At 42.1% G+C, this 16,764-nt stretch overlaps 1 protein-coding gene and 1 pseudogene across 4 annotated transcripts in view; one reads left to right on the top strand and one right to left on the bottom strand.

The window, feature by feature from the left end:
- LOC148033269 (cilia- and flagella-associated protein 99-like) overlaps positions 1 to 15,132 on the bottom strand; it is a 59,140-nt gene extending 44,008 nt beyond the window's left edge. For all 4 annotated transcript variants that reach the window (XM_087681159.1, XM_087681156.1, XM_087681157.1 and 1 more), the window contains exon 1: positions 14,591 to 15,132. In XM_087681159.1, coding sequence (XP_087537285.1) covers positions 14,591 to 14,833 — 243 coding nt within the window. In that variant the 5' untranslated portion in view covers positions 14,834 to 15,132. The remainder of the gene's footprint in view (positions 1 to 14,590) is intronic.
- LOC148033271 (uncharacterized) lies at positions 60 to 2,751 on the top strand (annotated as a pseudogene).
- Positions 15,133 to 16,764: the final 1,632 nt, after the last annotated feature.

The raw sequence follows: 16,764 nt of genomic DNA on the forward strand, positions 1-16,764 counted from the left end.
GCACGCGCGCGCACATATTTACTGATGTTTTTCTCTCTTATCTTGCTCCAGGAGCCATCATGCCGAAACCAGTCAATCCCTATTGGAAGGAGTATACCAATATACTCCATATCGTCAACACTCCCGGGCAAGATGGTTCAGGTAGTCGCAGGTGGTCATGCAAATTCTGTAATTTGACATTGACCAGTACAATTACGCGTGTGGTGAAGCATTTGGCCGGCATCAATTGCACAAACAACTATAGCGTGTGCAAGAAGGTGCCAAAAGCTGTCCGAGAGAAGTTGATTGTTGAGAACTTCCCAGCAATGGGGGCAGCAGCAAAAGGCCAAGGATCCCAGAAAACACAAGACGCCTTGCACGATGCTCTTATTAGGGAGTTTGGTGATCCTCCTACACAGGTAGAGGAGAGTTTTGTGTCTCAGCCCGTTGCCTCAGAGCAGCCATCTACTAGTAGGAAGAGGGCTCGTGTCATGCAGGAGGAGGAGGAGGAGGAAGGTTCTAATGATGTGCATGTGCCTAGGCAAACCACCTTGCCTTCACGTGTGCATTCTCAGTCTTGGGTGAGAGAGCGTCAGAAGGTGGCTGAGATGGAGATTGCTCGCACTCTCATTGAGTGCAACATCAGTTTCAATGTCTTAAGGACTGAGCAGTGGAAGAGGATGGTCAGGGTCATTGCCCAAGTGGGTGCTAGTGCTACATATTCATGGTGTGGGCTGGATTACAAAAAAATGCGCACCACTGCACTTGACGAGCAAAAGGCCTTAATAGATAAGGCATTGGTCCCAGTGAAAGCTGGCTGGCAGTAGTTTGGATGCACCATCATCTCTAATGGATGGAGTGGTATACGCAGGCGTCACATCATAAATATACTTGTCTCCTCTTGTCTTGGTACTTACTTCTTGCGCGCTGTAGATGCAGGGAAGGTAGGAGAGAAGATCACGGGTGAGTTTATCTATGGGCATATTCGTACAGCCATCATGGAGATTGGTAAAGAGAATGTGGTCCAAGTTGTTACAGATAATGCATCCAACTGCAAGGCAATGGGAAAAATGGTGAAGGTGGAGTTCCCACACATTGTGTGGACTCCATGTGCAGCCCATTGTCTAGACTTGCTTATGGAGCACATAGGCAAACTACCTTTGGTGCAGCCCACAGTTTCAGATGCTACTAGGATGACCACATTCTTTCGAAAGAAGCATCAGGCTTTAGCCATCTTTCGTAGCCACAGTAATCTAGATATGGTGTGGCCCTCCAAGACCAGATTTGCATACATGTTTTTGGTGTTGCAAAGGCTCTTCAAGCTTAGGGATCCACTTTTGCAAACAGTTGTGGACCCAAAGTGGAGGGACATGTCTCATGCACAAAAAGAGGCGACCAAAGCCATTCAAAGGCGTATCCTAGATGAGTCTTTTTGGACAGAGGTGCAGGATTTGACAGTGGCTTTGCAGCCCATATATGTGATGCTACGAGTCATGAACATGGAGGGCTCCACATTGGGTCTGGTTTATCACCTCTTCATGCAGATGAAGAGCCATAACACAGCATGCCAAGCCTTGTCCCAATAGCGGTAAGTACTAGATTTTGTTCTTGTACTTCTTTATGGCTGCTTGCATATGCTATTTACTTATTATTAAATTTTAATGCATAGGCTATATAGTACAGCACATGCATTGGCCTTGCAATGTGTCTAAACTTTGATGTTGCTGATTTTTGCAGTCGAGATGATATCTTGACTCTTGTAGAGAGTCGGTGGAAGTTTATGAGTCATACCATTCATGGGATAGCTGCTTTACTCCATCCTTTCTACAAGACCCCAAGCTTGTTCCATGAGCAGCATCTCATGCAACTGAAAGACAAGTTCATCGCACATATCTTTGATGAGGAGGAGCAGCTTCAAATAGATGCAGAGATGTGCAGCTTCATGAATAACTTGGGACCATCATTTTCACGGGCGGTGGCATTGCGTTCGGAGGCTACTAGTCTTCCTCTCACATGGTGGCAAAGTTATGGTCGGCAAGGTCTTCCACATCTGACTTATTTGGCTCTACGTATCCTGTCACAGGTAACTCACTCTCTGTGCTCTCTCTCTCTCTCTCTCTCTCTCTCTCTCTCTTTCACTCTCTCAAGTGTAGCAATGGCAATTATCAAGCCAATGACACCTGCAAATGCACGATTGCTCAGTGGGTGCTTGTGAGCGCAATTGGAGTGCTTATTCTTTGATTCATACAAAGATCCGGAATCGCCTTAGCACTTCTCAATTGGAGAAGTTAGTGTATTGCAAGGCCAATATGAGGCTTGTGCGCGCCTACCATGCCTTGGGGACACCCAAGTAGGTTCGAACTAGTAGCTATTTACATGTTTGAAATATTATATCTCTATATTAGTATTTAAAATTTACATTATTGTTCAATGTTAACAAATGTATGCTATGTTGCCATCTTGAACAGGCTAATCCCTCACGTATAAAGCTGGTGGCTGATCCAAATCATCCAATCACAGATGAGGACCAGCATATTAGGGGCGAACAGAAGGAGATTTTGCGTATGCTTCATAGAGAGATGGAGGAGGTGGATAGGCGTGTAACGAGGTCACGCGCACGTGCTTATAGCATTCCACTACGTGAGCAAGCTGCAAATCCAGAGAGTGCTCGACAGAAAGGCATTCGCAGAGGGAAGCTACCCATTCGGACTCCTCGGCGACGTGCGAATGAGGCAGTTCGTCTCATTCACACTGAGGAGGAGGAGGATCTAGGTGATGCAGTCCAGGCTACAGGCCCTGTGATGGTAGAGCCAAAGTTTGGCGACGATGGCAATGTCATGGCGGGTGGAGACATGCTCTCTTCAGCCTCATCATCGTCCTCTTCTGATCATGAGTTTTGCTAGAGCCTAGGCAGTGGACTATGGGCACTAGTGACTACAGTCAGATCTAAAAATTTTGAATTTTCATATATTTCAGTTGGATGTTTCTATTTATGACATATGTATACTCTATTAGGAGCCATCTTGACTTGACATTTGTCACCTTGGTGGATTGTTCCTAACTTCCTTGTTAGCAATTGTACGTTGTTTGATGCAGTGTACTGTGTTATGTTTTGGCTCTTTATCATGTAGACTTCCTCAATGTTAGTTTGATAGTCTCAAATTTCACTTTTCACTATTCAGTGTTATGCACGTGTTAAATGTTTAATGCTTAAAGGTTTCAATTGTGATGTGACATGGTCATAAGTACTAAGTAGGGAATGTATATATCTTTATGCTTAATGTACAGTGGGAAACACCCTAAAATATCCTCTTGTTTATTATTTTTTTACAAAGGTACGTATTTTTACGTACATAAAAAATTTATCCATACAAAACGACGTATAGTACGTATCTATACGTGCCGTACATTACGTATGGAACCACCTTGGGGTGCTGTAAAGAAATGCCCTAACACAGAAACATAAACAGAAACCGTACGACAAAGCACAGACTGATAAAAGAACACAGTTAGGGTTAGGGTAACTTAGAGACAATGAACACAGTAAATAAATGAAGTGATATAACTACTGAATAATACGATACTCATGAAGCAAACACACTATGTAGTGAATGAATACTGAACCTCGAACTCCTGTATCTCAAGGATCAGGACACAGGTAATGAACTAGAGAGTGTGTCGTACTTCGAACAAGATCCCGAATCGCAGCAAGGCAGCCTCTGAATGTCGAACACCAGCAAACACAGCAGTGAGAAGCTGGATTTGATACAGACAGCAATGAGGAGAGAGAAAGACTAAAAACGCATGAAGCAGGTGAGAGAAAGACTAAAAACGCAGGCAATACAGCCTGCAGGAGAGAGAAAGGCTAAAAACGTAGGCAGGCCAGCCTACAGGAGAGAGAAAGACTAAAAACCCAGGCAGCAGGACTGTGATGACGTGGCAAGCTGTACGGCAATAGGTCTAAATAGGAACAGCAATCACCTGGCCGGAATCAGCTCCAAACTACGTGAAGAGGGTTGGAAATCAGGCACCAACTGATGGAGATAGCAATGGACAGCTTCGGCTGAGATGTCCTCCGCGAACGGGGTGTGGGCAGCAAGCTGAAACACCTGAAATCTGCAAAAACGAGATTAGAGAAGAGTGGAAGGTTGACTGCCTATTTATAGAAAATTAGGATCTAGATCCTCTCCCACTTAACTCTCTCGATCCGCTCCCCATTTTAGGATTTTGGCTAAAATAGGCAAAAAATAAGCATGTTTTGGAGCTATTTAAGTGGCCAAGTGCATTTCTTAGCACAATAGGTGCACAAGCCACCACCAAGGTGCCTTAGAGAGAACCTCATGTCAATGTCGATTGTACCAGCTCCTGAAGGTAAAGAAGATCATAGCAACTCTCAATGTCTGTCAACAATGCCGCTGATGTAGCTCACGTGACCATCCTGTCACCAATGCCGCATTGCATAAATGACTATGGATTCCCCTTCTTTGACCAGACCGCCAAAGTGTCCCCTCATGTGAACTCCAGACGAAAGCCACCCACTCTCTGTCAAATAACCAGCCCATCATGAACCTAGATGTCAATCCTAGCTCCAAGATTTGTACCTGCCAGACGATACGTCAGGAATGTCTCTCTCTGGATCTTGTGCATTTGTATAGAGATATAGAGGAGGCACTTCTACTCCTTTTTCCTCCTGGAAGCCACTAACTCTTTACAGTCCTTTAGTAAATGACCGTTCTTGCCACAGTGGTAACACTGGGCCTTCGACTTCTTTGTCTTCGAACCCCTCTCTCAAGCTGCAAAAGCCTCACTGGAATTCCCATGTAGTGTATCATCAATGGATGTGTATGGAGGAGCCATCTATGGAGGATGTAGAAGAGAAGTAGAGAAAAGAAGGTAGTTGGAGAGGGAACACAGTCAAAACACGAGCACAAACTGCGAAAAAACAAGAGTTCACAGACAATATGACCCAAAATCTGACCAAAATAAGACAAAAGCCGCTGTAAAAAGTCAAGAAATCTGTTAAAAACTGCCAAAAACAGTAAGAACGGCCTGATAATGCAAGTGCCCAGCTAGAAGGAGATGCACAAACACCAAAACGCAGGCTGAAACGGACACGCAGGCTATGCGGATGCTGATGTCAGCAAAAAATGCAGGTAAAACAGGTCGCCTGGTTGGAGCAGTAGCCACCTAAGTAGCAAGGGTGAAAAGTCTTGAAATCAGCCAGAAAAAACAGCAGGAAAACAAATCTTGAAATCTGATACCATGTCAGAAGTGGTGCAGCAATGGAAGCGTAAACATAAATTGTAATAAACTACTAAAAAACAAGACAAAAGAGAAAGGAAAAGAAAGAACACAATATAGATTAGAACTCAGATGTATACTCAGGAAATGAAATCCATATACCAAGACATGAGACAGTACAGAAGCAATGTGAGTCACCGGTTGTGGAGGCACTGGCACATGTTCCCTCTCTCCAAGAACTGTCAGGTGATAAATGAATGTGGAGGAGGGAGCCTGAGAATATATAGGCCAAATAAATACCAAAATATGATTAGTCGGCCATCATTAAATGCTGACCGATTGGTTGGAAATAATGCCAAAACACAATAAATGTTGGCAAATAAAATACCTAAAATATCTTTGTGCCCAGCATGTTGTACCACATGTACAGACGCAATCATGAACTAACTAATCTGCTAACAGTATCACCATGTGAAGGCATACTTGCTATAATCAAGAGCAGCTAAGTACAATTTCAGCAATACTATAAAGCTTCTGACTTGCAGTTAGGTGCCTCAAGTGCATCAATTCACAGGATTTGATGGTATCCCAGCAATGGAACCATGAAACCAACCTTCCTTTCATGAAGGGATGGTAATAACCTGATTATAACTTAATTACAACGAGTAATAATTAATGAAATGCTGAAACACAAACATTTCCCAATCAATCTTCGACTTTGGACACCCTATTGGCTCCAAAACTGCACCTCTTTTAGTATTTCTTTATCTTTAATTGCAATTAAATTCCAATACAATGGGATTCCTTCAATCCCCTTCACAATCCAAAAGCCTCTTGTTGTTAATAATGACCAGCAAATCTTCAAATTTATTTTTCCATTGATTTGCTCGGGAAATTGGCATTCACCGACTCCATGGGAAATGAAATTTGCCCCAGTTTTGGATGTTGGTTGGTCCCTCGCTTGCTGAGAATTAATTCTCAGCCATGAAAATTGAGGTCTTGAGGCTTGAATCTCCTGGCATGCTTCTCGAGGTTGCTGTCAAACCCCAATTTCTCCTATAAAGTAGGGTTTACAAGCAAAGAAAAATACAATTTCTCAACCTCCAAGGATAAGAATGCTGACATTTTCAGAGCAAGTCTGGGAAATGGCTGAAAAACAAGAGAGAATGCCAAATGAAGAGAAAATTCAACTTCCATCGCAAGAAAGTGGACGAAATCAACTGTCTGCTGCCCTGTCTAGACAACCACAAAAGCTGTCTCCATAGTCCTTCCCCTCCACCTTTAGAAGATTCAAAACCCATTGACATAGAGAATACTGACTCTCCTCCTCCGTAGGTCATTCAGTGAAAGCACTTGAAGCGTGTAGCAGAGACAATTCCACCAGTCATTCCTTTAGTGTCAGTTCTTGCTACCTCTAGAAGTGACCTCCTTGCCTACCTCACATGTGTTGAACACCAGCAAATGCAACAGTGAGAAGCTGGATGCGGGCAGCAGTGAGGAGAGAGAAATACTAAAAACGCAGACAGCAGGTGAGAGAAAGACAAAAAACGCAGGTAAGACAGCCTGCAAGAGAGAGAAAGACTAAAACGCAGGCAACAGGTGAGAAAAAGACTAAAAACGCATGCAGGACAGCCTGCAAGAGAGAAAAACTGCAGCGACTGCAGCAGGAGAGAAAACTGTCAGGGCGGCAGCTGGGGCCTGCAAACGCAGCAGTTTGCTGACGTGGCAGACTGTACGACAACAGTGCAGAGGATCAGCAGTCAGTCGCCAGGTAAAAATAGCAGCAATCAGTGTGTGGAGGGTTGGAAACAAGGGCTGAGATGTCCTCCGCGAACGGGTTGTGGGCAGCAAGCTGATAACACTTGAAACCTACAAAAACGAGATTGGGATAAGAGTGGAGGGCTGGCAGTCAATTTATAGAAAATTAGAGTTCTAGATCCTCTTCCACTTAACTCTCTCAATCCGCTCCCCCTTTTAGGATTTTGGCTAAAATAAGCCTAAAATAAGCATGTTTTGGGACTGTTTAATTGGCTAAAAGCAATTCTTAGCACAACAAAACTCAACTTCACATTTTGCTCCAATGGTATTGAAAGAGGCTTACATGTTTTCATAACATACTTTGATAACATATCCAAGCCATATTGCCTTTGGGATAGCCATATACCATCATTACATCTCATCACCTCAATATCAAGAAAGTATCTTAGCTCACCCAAATCCTTCATATCAAACTTTTTCTTCAAAAAGTCCTTAACGTTAGCAATCCCATTGTCACTATCACCTATAATAATCAAGTCATCTACATAGATGACTATAATGACCAAACCTGCATCTTCCTTTCTCACATGAAGTGAGTGATTAGCACCAGAAATATAAAAGCCAGTATTGACAAGATACTCTCTAACATGCTACCAGCCCAATTTGCATCTATGTATCCAAATACTTGTACATTTTTACCTGTCTCATAAAAAATTCCATAATGTAAAGTAGACTTCACATATCTCTATATGCGTCTACCTATATCCAAATGAGGCTTCCTATGCATCTATATAAACTAACTAATAAAGCCAATAGCATAGCTAAAGTCTAGCCTTGTGATAGTCATGTAAATCAAACTCCCTACTATTCTCCTAAACATAGTAAGGTCTTCTATCTCATCCCCAATGTCAGAAATCAACTTCACATTTTGCTCCAATGGTATTGAAAGAGGCTTACATGTTGTCATACCATACTTGGATAACATATCCAAGCTATATTGCCTTTGGGATAGCCATATACCATCATTACATCTCATCACCTCAATACCAAGAAAGTATCTTAGCTCACCAAAATCCTTCATATCAAACTTTTTCTTCAAAAAGTCCTTAACGTTAGTAATCCCATTATCACTGTCACCTGTAATAATCAAGTCATTCACATAGATGACTATAATGACCAAACTTGCATCTTCCTTTCTCACATGAAGTGAGTGATCAGCACCAGAAATATAAAAGCCAATATTGGCAAAATACTCTCTAACATGCTACCAGCCCAATATGCATCTGTGTATCTAAATGCTTGTACATTTTTACCTGCCTCATAAAAAAGTCCATAATGTAAAGTGGACTTCACATACCTCTATATGCATCTGCCTATATCCAAATGAGGCTTCTTAGGCATCTATATAAACTGACTGATAAAGCCAATAGCATAGCTCAAGTCTAGCCTTGTGATAGTCATGTAAATCAAACTCCCTACTATTCTCCTAAACATAGTAAGGTCTTCTATCTCATCCCCAACATCAGAACTCAACTTCACATTTTGCTCCAATGGTATTGAAATAGGCTTACATGTTGTCATACCATACTTAGATAACATATCCAAGCCATATTGCCTTTGGGATAGCCATATACCATCATCACATCTCATCACCTCAATACCAAGAAAGTATGTTGTCATACCATACTTAGATAACATATCCAAGCCATATTGCCTTTGGGATAGCCATATACCATCATCACATCGCATCACCTCATCACCTCAATACCAAGAAAGTATCTTAGCTCACCAAAATCCTTCATATCAAACTTTTTCTTCAAAAAGTCCTTAACGTTAGTAATCCCATTGTCATTATCACCTCTAATAATCAAGTCACCCACATAGATGATTATAATGACCAAACTTGCATCTTCCTTTCTCACATGAAGTGAGTGATCAGCACCAAAAATATAAAAGCCAATATTGGCAAGATACTCTCTGATCTTGTCAAACCATGCTCTAGGTGCTTGCTTCAGCCCATAGAGTGTCTTCTTTAATCTGCACATATGTGGGATGCTCTGAATCCTCATAACCTGCTGGCTGCTCCATGTACACCTCTTCTTGTAATTCACCATGTAAGAAGGCATTCTTGGCATCCATCTGCTGCAAACTCCAACCTTTGGTTGCTGCCAAAGTAACCACCCATCTAACATAACTAAATTAATTTTCAGCTTTTTTCAACTTCAAAATTCTGAAAAATAATTTAATAATTATTTTAGCATCCAAAAATTTAGTTTTACCAGCCAACAATTAAACTAGCTAGGCAAATTCATCTCCCAAGTGTTCTTGAGTCTTCTTTACTCCTTGGTTTGGCACTAAGTATCATTAAATATCAAATCCCTAGTGTCACCAAACTGACACTAATTTCCTTGGGTCCTCAACTCGTAAATATGAAATAATCTCAATTACACTTCACATGTATAACACATATTTAAACATTTTATTAAAAATTAATCCAAATGTTAAGTAAAGCAATTAAAATTTCACATCCTCATGACACTATACTCTGTGTTCAACCACTAAAATTAGGGTTCTATGTAACCCATAATTAAGCCTCTTTAAACCAATAGCAAAAGCACAAAATGCTGAACTAATTTGTTAAATGGCTTATTTTTGGCAGTAGATCAAATGCACCCCCAATCCTCTACAAATAGGAACCTTGTGAGTGCAACTCTACATCCTTGATCATTCCTACAATTGGCGCCCACTTTCCTCCTCTTTTCCACTTCTATCTACACACCTACTAGCTGATACCTCAGTTCATGGAGTCCTTGGAGTGCTACTAGAGCTGTTGCTAGCCTTCTACTGCTAAGGTGACCCATCTACAGCTGTCACCTACCTGTTCGGCATCATCTCCGGCTGTTGGTCACCATCTACACCTGCATATGCCTGTTCCAGCTGCCACCTGCCTATTTGGGTGCTGTCGACTGCCTATCTAGGACTGCAGCACCTGTGTTTTCAGCTGCCAGCTGCACCCAGCCATTAGATCACCTCTAGAAGCTGTCACCATCACTGCCTGATCTGCATTTTGCAGCCAGGATGGTTTTGGACCAGTTGCACAATGTGTTTTGCAGCCAGCAGGCTGCCCTGCTGCTTTCCTCTGTCAGCAGCCAGATTTGGACAGGTTTCACAGATTGATCTATGTTTTCAGCTATTGATCACCTTCAGAGACTGCCTACTGCGTTTCGAGATCTCTTCAAGGTACACACTCTTGGAGCTGTCATCGTTGTCTCCAACTCCTCTTCCAGCTCACCTCATCCCCAATCCACCCAAAAGATAGAGGCTTGAGCCCATTGTATCATGCCAGCATAGCCTAACCCACTCATTCATTCTCTTGTCATTCTAAGCTCTCTTTACTTTGAGTTTAATGTATTCATTATGTTATTTTCGTACATTTTGAGTTCTCATTCTCTGTTCAAGCATTTCTTACATGGTATCATAGCTAGGTACACACACAAACACATAAGCCTTGACCTAAAAGCTTGACATTGAAAAGAAGTAAGAATGCAAAACGGGAAGATGTCTCATTCACAATCACCAAAGGAATATCCTCAAGAGCTAACTTCTTCAATGTGATACCCATTTTCATGGAGGCTCAAAGAGACTAGGAACTACCCCTCGAAATTTTAAATGCCCCTAACCTTCCAAATCATCCTACCAAAATGATATATGCAATTATTACTCAACATTACATTGAAGTCATTAGGATGAGGGCAAGCATCTATTGGTAAACCAAACTATACTACTACATCATGCCATCCAAATGATGCCATCTTTAACACATAGGGAAGTGCACAACAGCCTAGGTAAGATGCTGCTGAGGATCCGAAAATTTCAGCTCAGAAAGGACACACCAACATTGAAAAAGTACCATTCTTCAATCCAAACACATAAAAATCACTGAAAGGTAGGCTATACCTCATAGTGAGCAATTACTAAACCACACTTGGTATCAAGGCCTTGACTATGGTCACACTTGGTCCATTAGCAAATAGAAAGTAGACACGGTCGATTGTGATGAGATGACTTGCTGTATGAAGTTTAAGTATTTTGGGAGCAATTTGTCATCCCAATCCGTAATTTTGAGCTCTTGGAGCTCATGGTCAAGATTGATACAATGGATCCTAGGTTGACCCACATAGCGGTTAATCAAGTGTTCCCATTGCTCAAATGCTAGGTCAAGTGTTGTAATTGAGAGTGAAATTTAGGTAAAGGACCTTGTATCAACTCACTAAAGCATTACAGGCTCTCCAAGAGCAAACAACCTTTGGGGAGCTCAATGAGGGTTTGGCAAGGGTTCCAGCCCCTGAACAAGGTCCCATAAGTTCTAAGAATCTGACACATGCCTCATTAATTTAGATCAAGTTGTGTACCTAGGCCCATTACAACACATTGGTAAGCTCATATCAAAGCAAAGCTCTTGATCTTCCTAGGCTACTCTTATAAACCTTAGGCCTATCATTTGCATGATCCTCATACAAACTATATCCTAGAAAGAAGAGAGGTCATCTTTGACGAAAGGGACATCCGCAGCCTACTACATCAATAGAGAGCTCTCTATCTATCCCATAAAATACATTTCTTAAGATACTACCATCTAGGCCTGGCCTTCTCCTTGTTCTTGACCCATCTGCAGAGTCTTTGACTTCCACATCCCCTTCCAAGGACCCTTACCTTGTTGATATCAGTAGATCATGTAGGATTCAGGGATCCTTCCGTTAGATACAATCCTGAAAGGCCCTGGAAGATCTCCTATGCTCACACCTACTAGCTTATCTATGTCTATCTCTACAACAGATTATATAGTGCACTCTAAGTTGAGTGGTTAGCAGGAGGCTCTAAATCATCCCAAATGGCAATTAGCCATGGAGAAGGATCTAGAGAGCATTGCTGGAAAGGTACTTCATCAAGGCCACAAGAAGGTCATAGGGACCAAATGGATCTTCTGTAGAAAACTAAAGGCTAATGAAACATTGGATTAATACAAGACAATGGTACAAGGGTTTCAACAAAAGAAAGGAGCTAATTTCAACAAAAGAAAGGAGTTAATTATAAAGAAACCTTTGCACCTACAGCACGGTTGATATCTTTCAACCTATTAGTCACCTTGGCCTCTCATCATCATTGGCCTATCTATCAAATGGACATCAAAAGCACCTTTCTAAATGGATATTTGAATGAGGAAGTCTATGTTGAGCAGCGTCCCAAGTCTACTCTTCCAAATCATAAAGACAAGGTCTTTCATTTGTGGAAAGCCCTTTATGGACTGAAGCAAGCACTATGTCCATGGTTTTATGGAATGGATGATTTTCTCAGATCTCACAGCCTCCATTCTATCCCTTGTGACCCAACCTTTATATTAAAAACTTTTTAGAGGGGGTCAGCTATGTGCTTCTATATATTGATAAGCTATTCATTACATGCTCCAATACTTGGCAGATTTAAGGCACAACTTTGATCTACATTTAAAGTGACCAACCTTGGTCAATTATCCTATTTTTTGGGCATGGAGATTGTCTAATATGTGGATGGGATCTTTGTATCCCAGCAGAAATATGCCCTTCAATTAGTAAATCAGCATTGTGCACATGAGACACCGCATGTAGCCACTCTCTTAGACCCCACTGTGAACCTTTCAAAGGATCCCCATGTAGAACCTTTCAACAACCATACCCACCCACCATTGGAAGTGGGAAAGCTCTTATGGCACTAGGCGAGACTTAGCATACTCTGTTTCTTTACTCAATCGGTACTTCAATGCACCAAATATGTCTCACTAAATTTGTTACTTATATGTGTTAAGGTATGCCAAGTGTAATTATGCTTATGGCTTGCATTTTGGCACAACAAACTAACCTTGTACAGATACACTAAATTTGACTAGGTCAAAGACCTGAACACATGAATTTCCCATGGTGGTTAGTATGCTCTCCTTGGGCCTAGCTCCATGGGCTCAGCTCTAATCGTTTGGTCAAGCCATAATCTTATGTGTGTTAAGATATGTGAAGTGTACTTATGCTTATGGCTTGCATTTTGGCAAAGGACTAACCTAGTAGGGATACACTGATTCTAACTAGGCCAGAGATTCGAATGCTTGGTTTTCCCATGGTGACTAGATATTATCCATTGGCTCGGCTCCAACCATTTGCTCGAGCCATAAACAAGACACCGGTGCTGCATCTTTTGCCAAGGCTGAATATCAAGCTCTCTATGATGGTATCACGGAGGACATCTACTTGAGGGCTTGTTGCAGAGCTTGAATTTCAATGTTCCATTCCATTAGTGATTTACTCCGATAGCCAAAGTGCAATAGCACTTGCTGGCAACCCCATCATCAGCCCAAAGACAAAGACATTGGAGTGCATCACTTCACCATAGAGAAGGTGGAGCTAGGCCCCATCCACCTAGAGTTTGTGCCATCATTAGATAACTTCAATAACATCTTAACCAAACTAGTCAATCATTGAGTCTTATATTATCTTCTTCCATGGATCAGAATCAATACTCCCTCCCCATTTGATATCAGCATGATGAGTATAGGAGGTCCGCATAGCTTTCCCTTCCACTATCCAATGGTGAAAGGGGACACCATTGGACTAATGCCCTGGCTGCTTTGGGGTGGGCCTTTTCAAGTTTTGAGAAGAGGGTAGAGATAGACCATTATCTTGTCTTGGGCCCAGCCTTTTTGGGTTTGAGAGGGGTGCTGATCCACTAAAATTAGGGTTTTGCTAAACCTGTAATTATGTCTCTTCAAAGTATCCACAAAAGCAAAAATGCTGAAAATGTGGCACATAGTCAGCCACCTTAAAACACAGGTCTAGAAGACAAAATCTCCAATTTTCTTACGCCTGCTCAGAAAACTGCATGTCTAGCAACCTTCCTGGTATAGCACTCAGCTCTTCAATTCATTCCAGGTTTTAAAAACTGTCTCATATAATTAGCCACCCTCCCCCATGTCCGATGAGTGTTTCTCACACATGAAAGCAAAACCGAGCCTTCAACAACTGCATTCCCTTGAAAAAAATCCACCATAACCTTGATTCCAACAACTCATGATTTTGTTTTTTCAACTGAATGATGCCCACCATGCACAGCATTGATCCTCTAAGACAAGTGACACTTGATCACAAACAAAATGAGCCCAGAAGTCCAATGGAATCCTCTTGGGTATAGAAGTTAAAGCCATACCCACCATGGATACATTAACTGCCACAAGTACGACCCTCCCAAGGAAGGCAGAATGTCTCTACACATCGTATTTTAACCAACAAGCTCCTGGTCAAAGCCACAAAGGCGGACCACCTCTTGGGGGACTAAACATCAATTAAATGGATCGACATTCGGCCAGACAACACATGAATTGAGTATGTGCCAGAAAGCTTCACAAGTCAACAGGAAAATTCATTTAGTTCCTGCCAGCTACACATCTAATTTTCCTGTCAAATAAGTACATAATCTACCATGGAAATGCAGTTCTACAGCATATATGACCCGATGTTCACGTCCCATCGAACAAAGCAAGGAAAACAGTAATGTTCAAGCTCCCAATTTAGAGACATGATCCCACACTTGCCTGTGTCAAGAAGATCTCATCCTGTGGATGTGAAACGTTTAGGGTAGGCAAGACCGCCTTGGCATGGTCGTCAGGGGCGATGTCTGGAAGAGCTTCACAATTGTAGTCGTCTACAAGTCTGACGCATGCATTGAGCAGGTCAAGCGCAGAGAATCGTTTGTTCTTATGGCGCTTAGAGTAGAGGCGGGACTGATAAGCGGCTCCATGGTGGAGGAAGGTAGGGCAGGGGCTGTTCTCATCCATTTTTCTGGGGTCGGGAGGGTCCGATCTTATTCTGCTTGTGCCAAACAAGGAGGCAACTATCTGTCCATGGCATGCCCTTTCCGGTCGAGCGAAGGATGCCTTGATAAGAAACACAGAGACATGGCCCCAGAAAGTCGATGGATTGAATCCCCAAAACCCTAAAGCCTAAGCCCTCCTTGGGTTCCCCGGAAGTCCGTTTCATGTGACAGTTGGTTGATGTCTGCTGAAACCGCTCTCGTCCAGGTCAAGCGCGGTCGTTTGCGGCTGGGGGTTTGGGCAACCCTGCGTAACACTTAGCGCGACCATGCATTTACAACCAATCAAAAAAAGTATGTGTCTTTTTTTTCTTTTTTACAAACTATGTCCATTTGGTGTGTAAAGATAGACGCCCATGTTCACGACCAGTTTCAAAAAGTGCATGCCCACACTCTGGGCGGGGGTTGGTCGTCCATCACTTGGTGTGTAACTAGCCTGAGTCAAGGTGATCAAACGCACAACGTGAACAAACGCACACATATTCCATGGCGATCACACGAGCATTAGGACAGGAACTACTTAAATTGTATATTGGTAAACATATCAAACTGATTGGGTCAGCTTATTAAGCTGACAAACTGACAGCAAAAAGTGTTGTTGCCCAACCAATAAAAAATAACATTGAGCAAGCAACCCCTTTTGAGGAGGTGCTAGCAAGGGAAGGTAAGGGTTAACATAGCCACACTCCCCGTAGACACAAATGGTGTGACCCAAGGTTAGTGGAGGCAGTAGCATTCTACTTGCCTTAGTAGGGTTGGGGTCCCGCTTATTGAGCTAACAAATTGACTACAAAAAGTGTTGCTACCCAAACAATAAGAAACTCCTTATCTCCTTCACCCTACTAACACCAAACTAGCAATCCCTTTTGAGTAGGTAAAGTTTGACACTCCCACTTGCTTCCAACTTATCCCACCCTATCCAAGACCTCCCCGCGTCTCTATTGAGCCTTGCTTGAGCTTCTACTATGGTCTCTTGCTACTGTAGTGCCTGCAGGACAACATGCGTGATTTGTGCTGATAAGCTCGTCCCCTTTCCTAATCAATTTGATCCATCCACCTCATCTCTAGCTTGTGGCACTTTCTCTCGATCTTGGGCAATCACTTGGCATTGTATCCATCACCTTTGGCATGAGTTTGGGCATCATTTGGAGCCCCTAGGATCGATTGTTGTCTCATTGTTTATGACAAGTCTATTGTAATACCTCTGGCACATCCCATTTCTCAGAGTTTTGGAGCTCTTAATGATGTCTCTCGGTCCTCATTTGATGTTGAACCTTCGGTATATCATTTGGACATGTCTTGAGATGCTTTATGGGATGTATTGAGCTTGCACTGGCTCAATTTTAGCAAAGATTTCACTATTGTAATATAGTGGGCAGTAAGCTTTTATCAAGAAAAGCTAAATGCTTATTGTACTTCATATCAATGTATTAATGCTTGGCATTGGTCTATGCACTTGAGTGTATTATTGAAAGCTTGGTTATGGTTATATGCCTTGGTCATTTCAGTGGCTTATGCAGTTACATGCTTGAAGAATCTATTGGGTTTTATGCTCTTGGCTTATATATATCATATATCTTGGATACTTGAATGTCATGTACTTAATGTTTTGAGCTTGCATTGCTCATTTGGCATTCAATTTTTTTCCAGTGGGAGTTACATGTGCTACTTTGGATATAACATAGAGCTTTGAATTTATTGAGTTGAGCTTGCGCTCATTCCATTGAGACAGTGGGACACTCACTTCATGTACATGCTCTCTTGATATGTATTGGATGTAGTTTTCGTATAGTGGGCTGATTTGATCACTTACTTTGGGCCTAACACTTATGTCTATCAGTGTGTTGTCAGTGATATTTATATGCTTCTAGGTTATATATATTGATATTTGCTCAT

The sequence above is a fragment of the Lygodium microphyllum genome, chromosome 7, assembly GCF_053477565.2.
Source record: "Lygodium microphyllum isolate KBCC chromosome 7, Lygodium_microphyllum_v1.1.10, whole genome shotgun sequence".
Taxonomy (NCBI): Eukaryota; Viridiplantae; Streptophyta; class Polypodiopsida; order Schizaeales; family Lygodiaceae; genus Lygodium; species Lygodium microphyllum.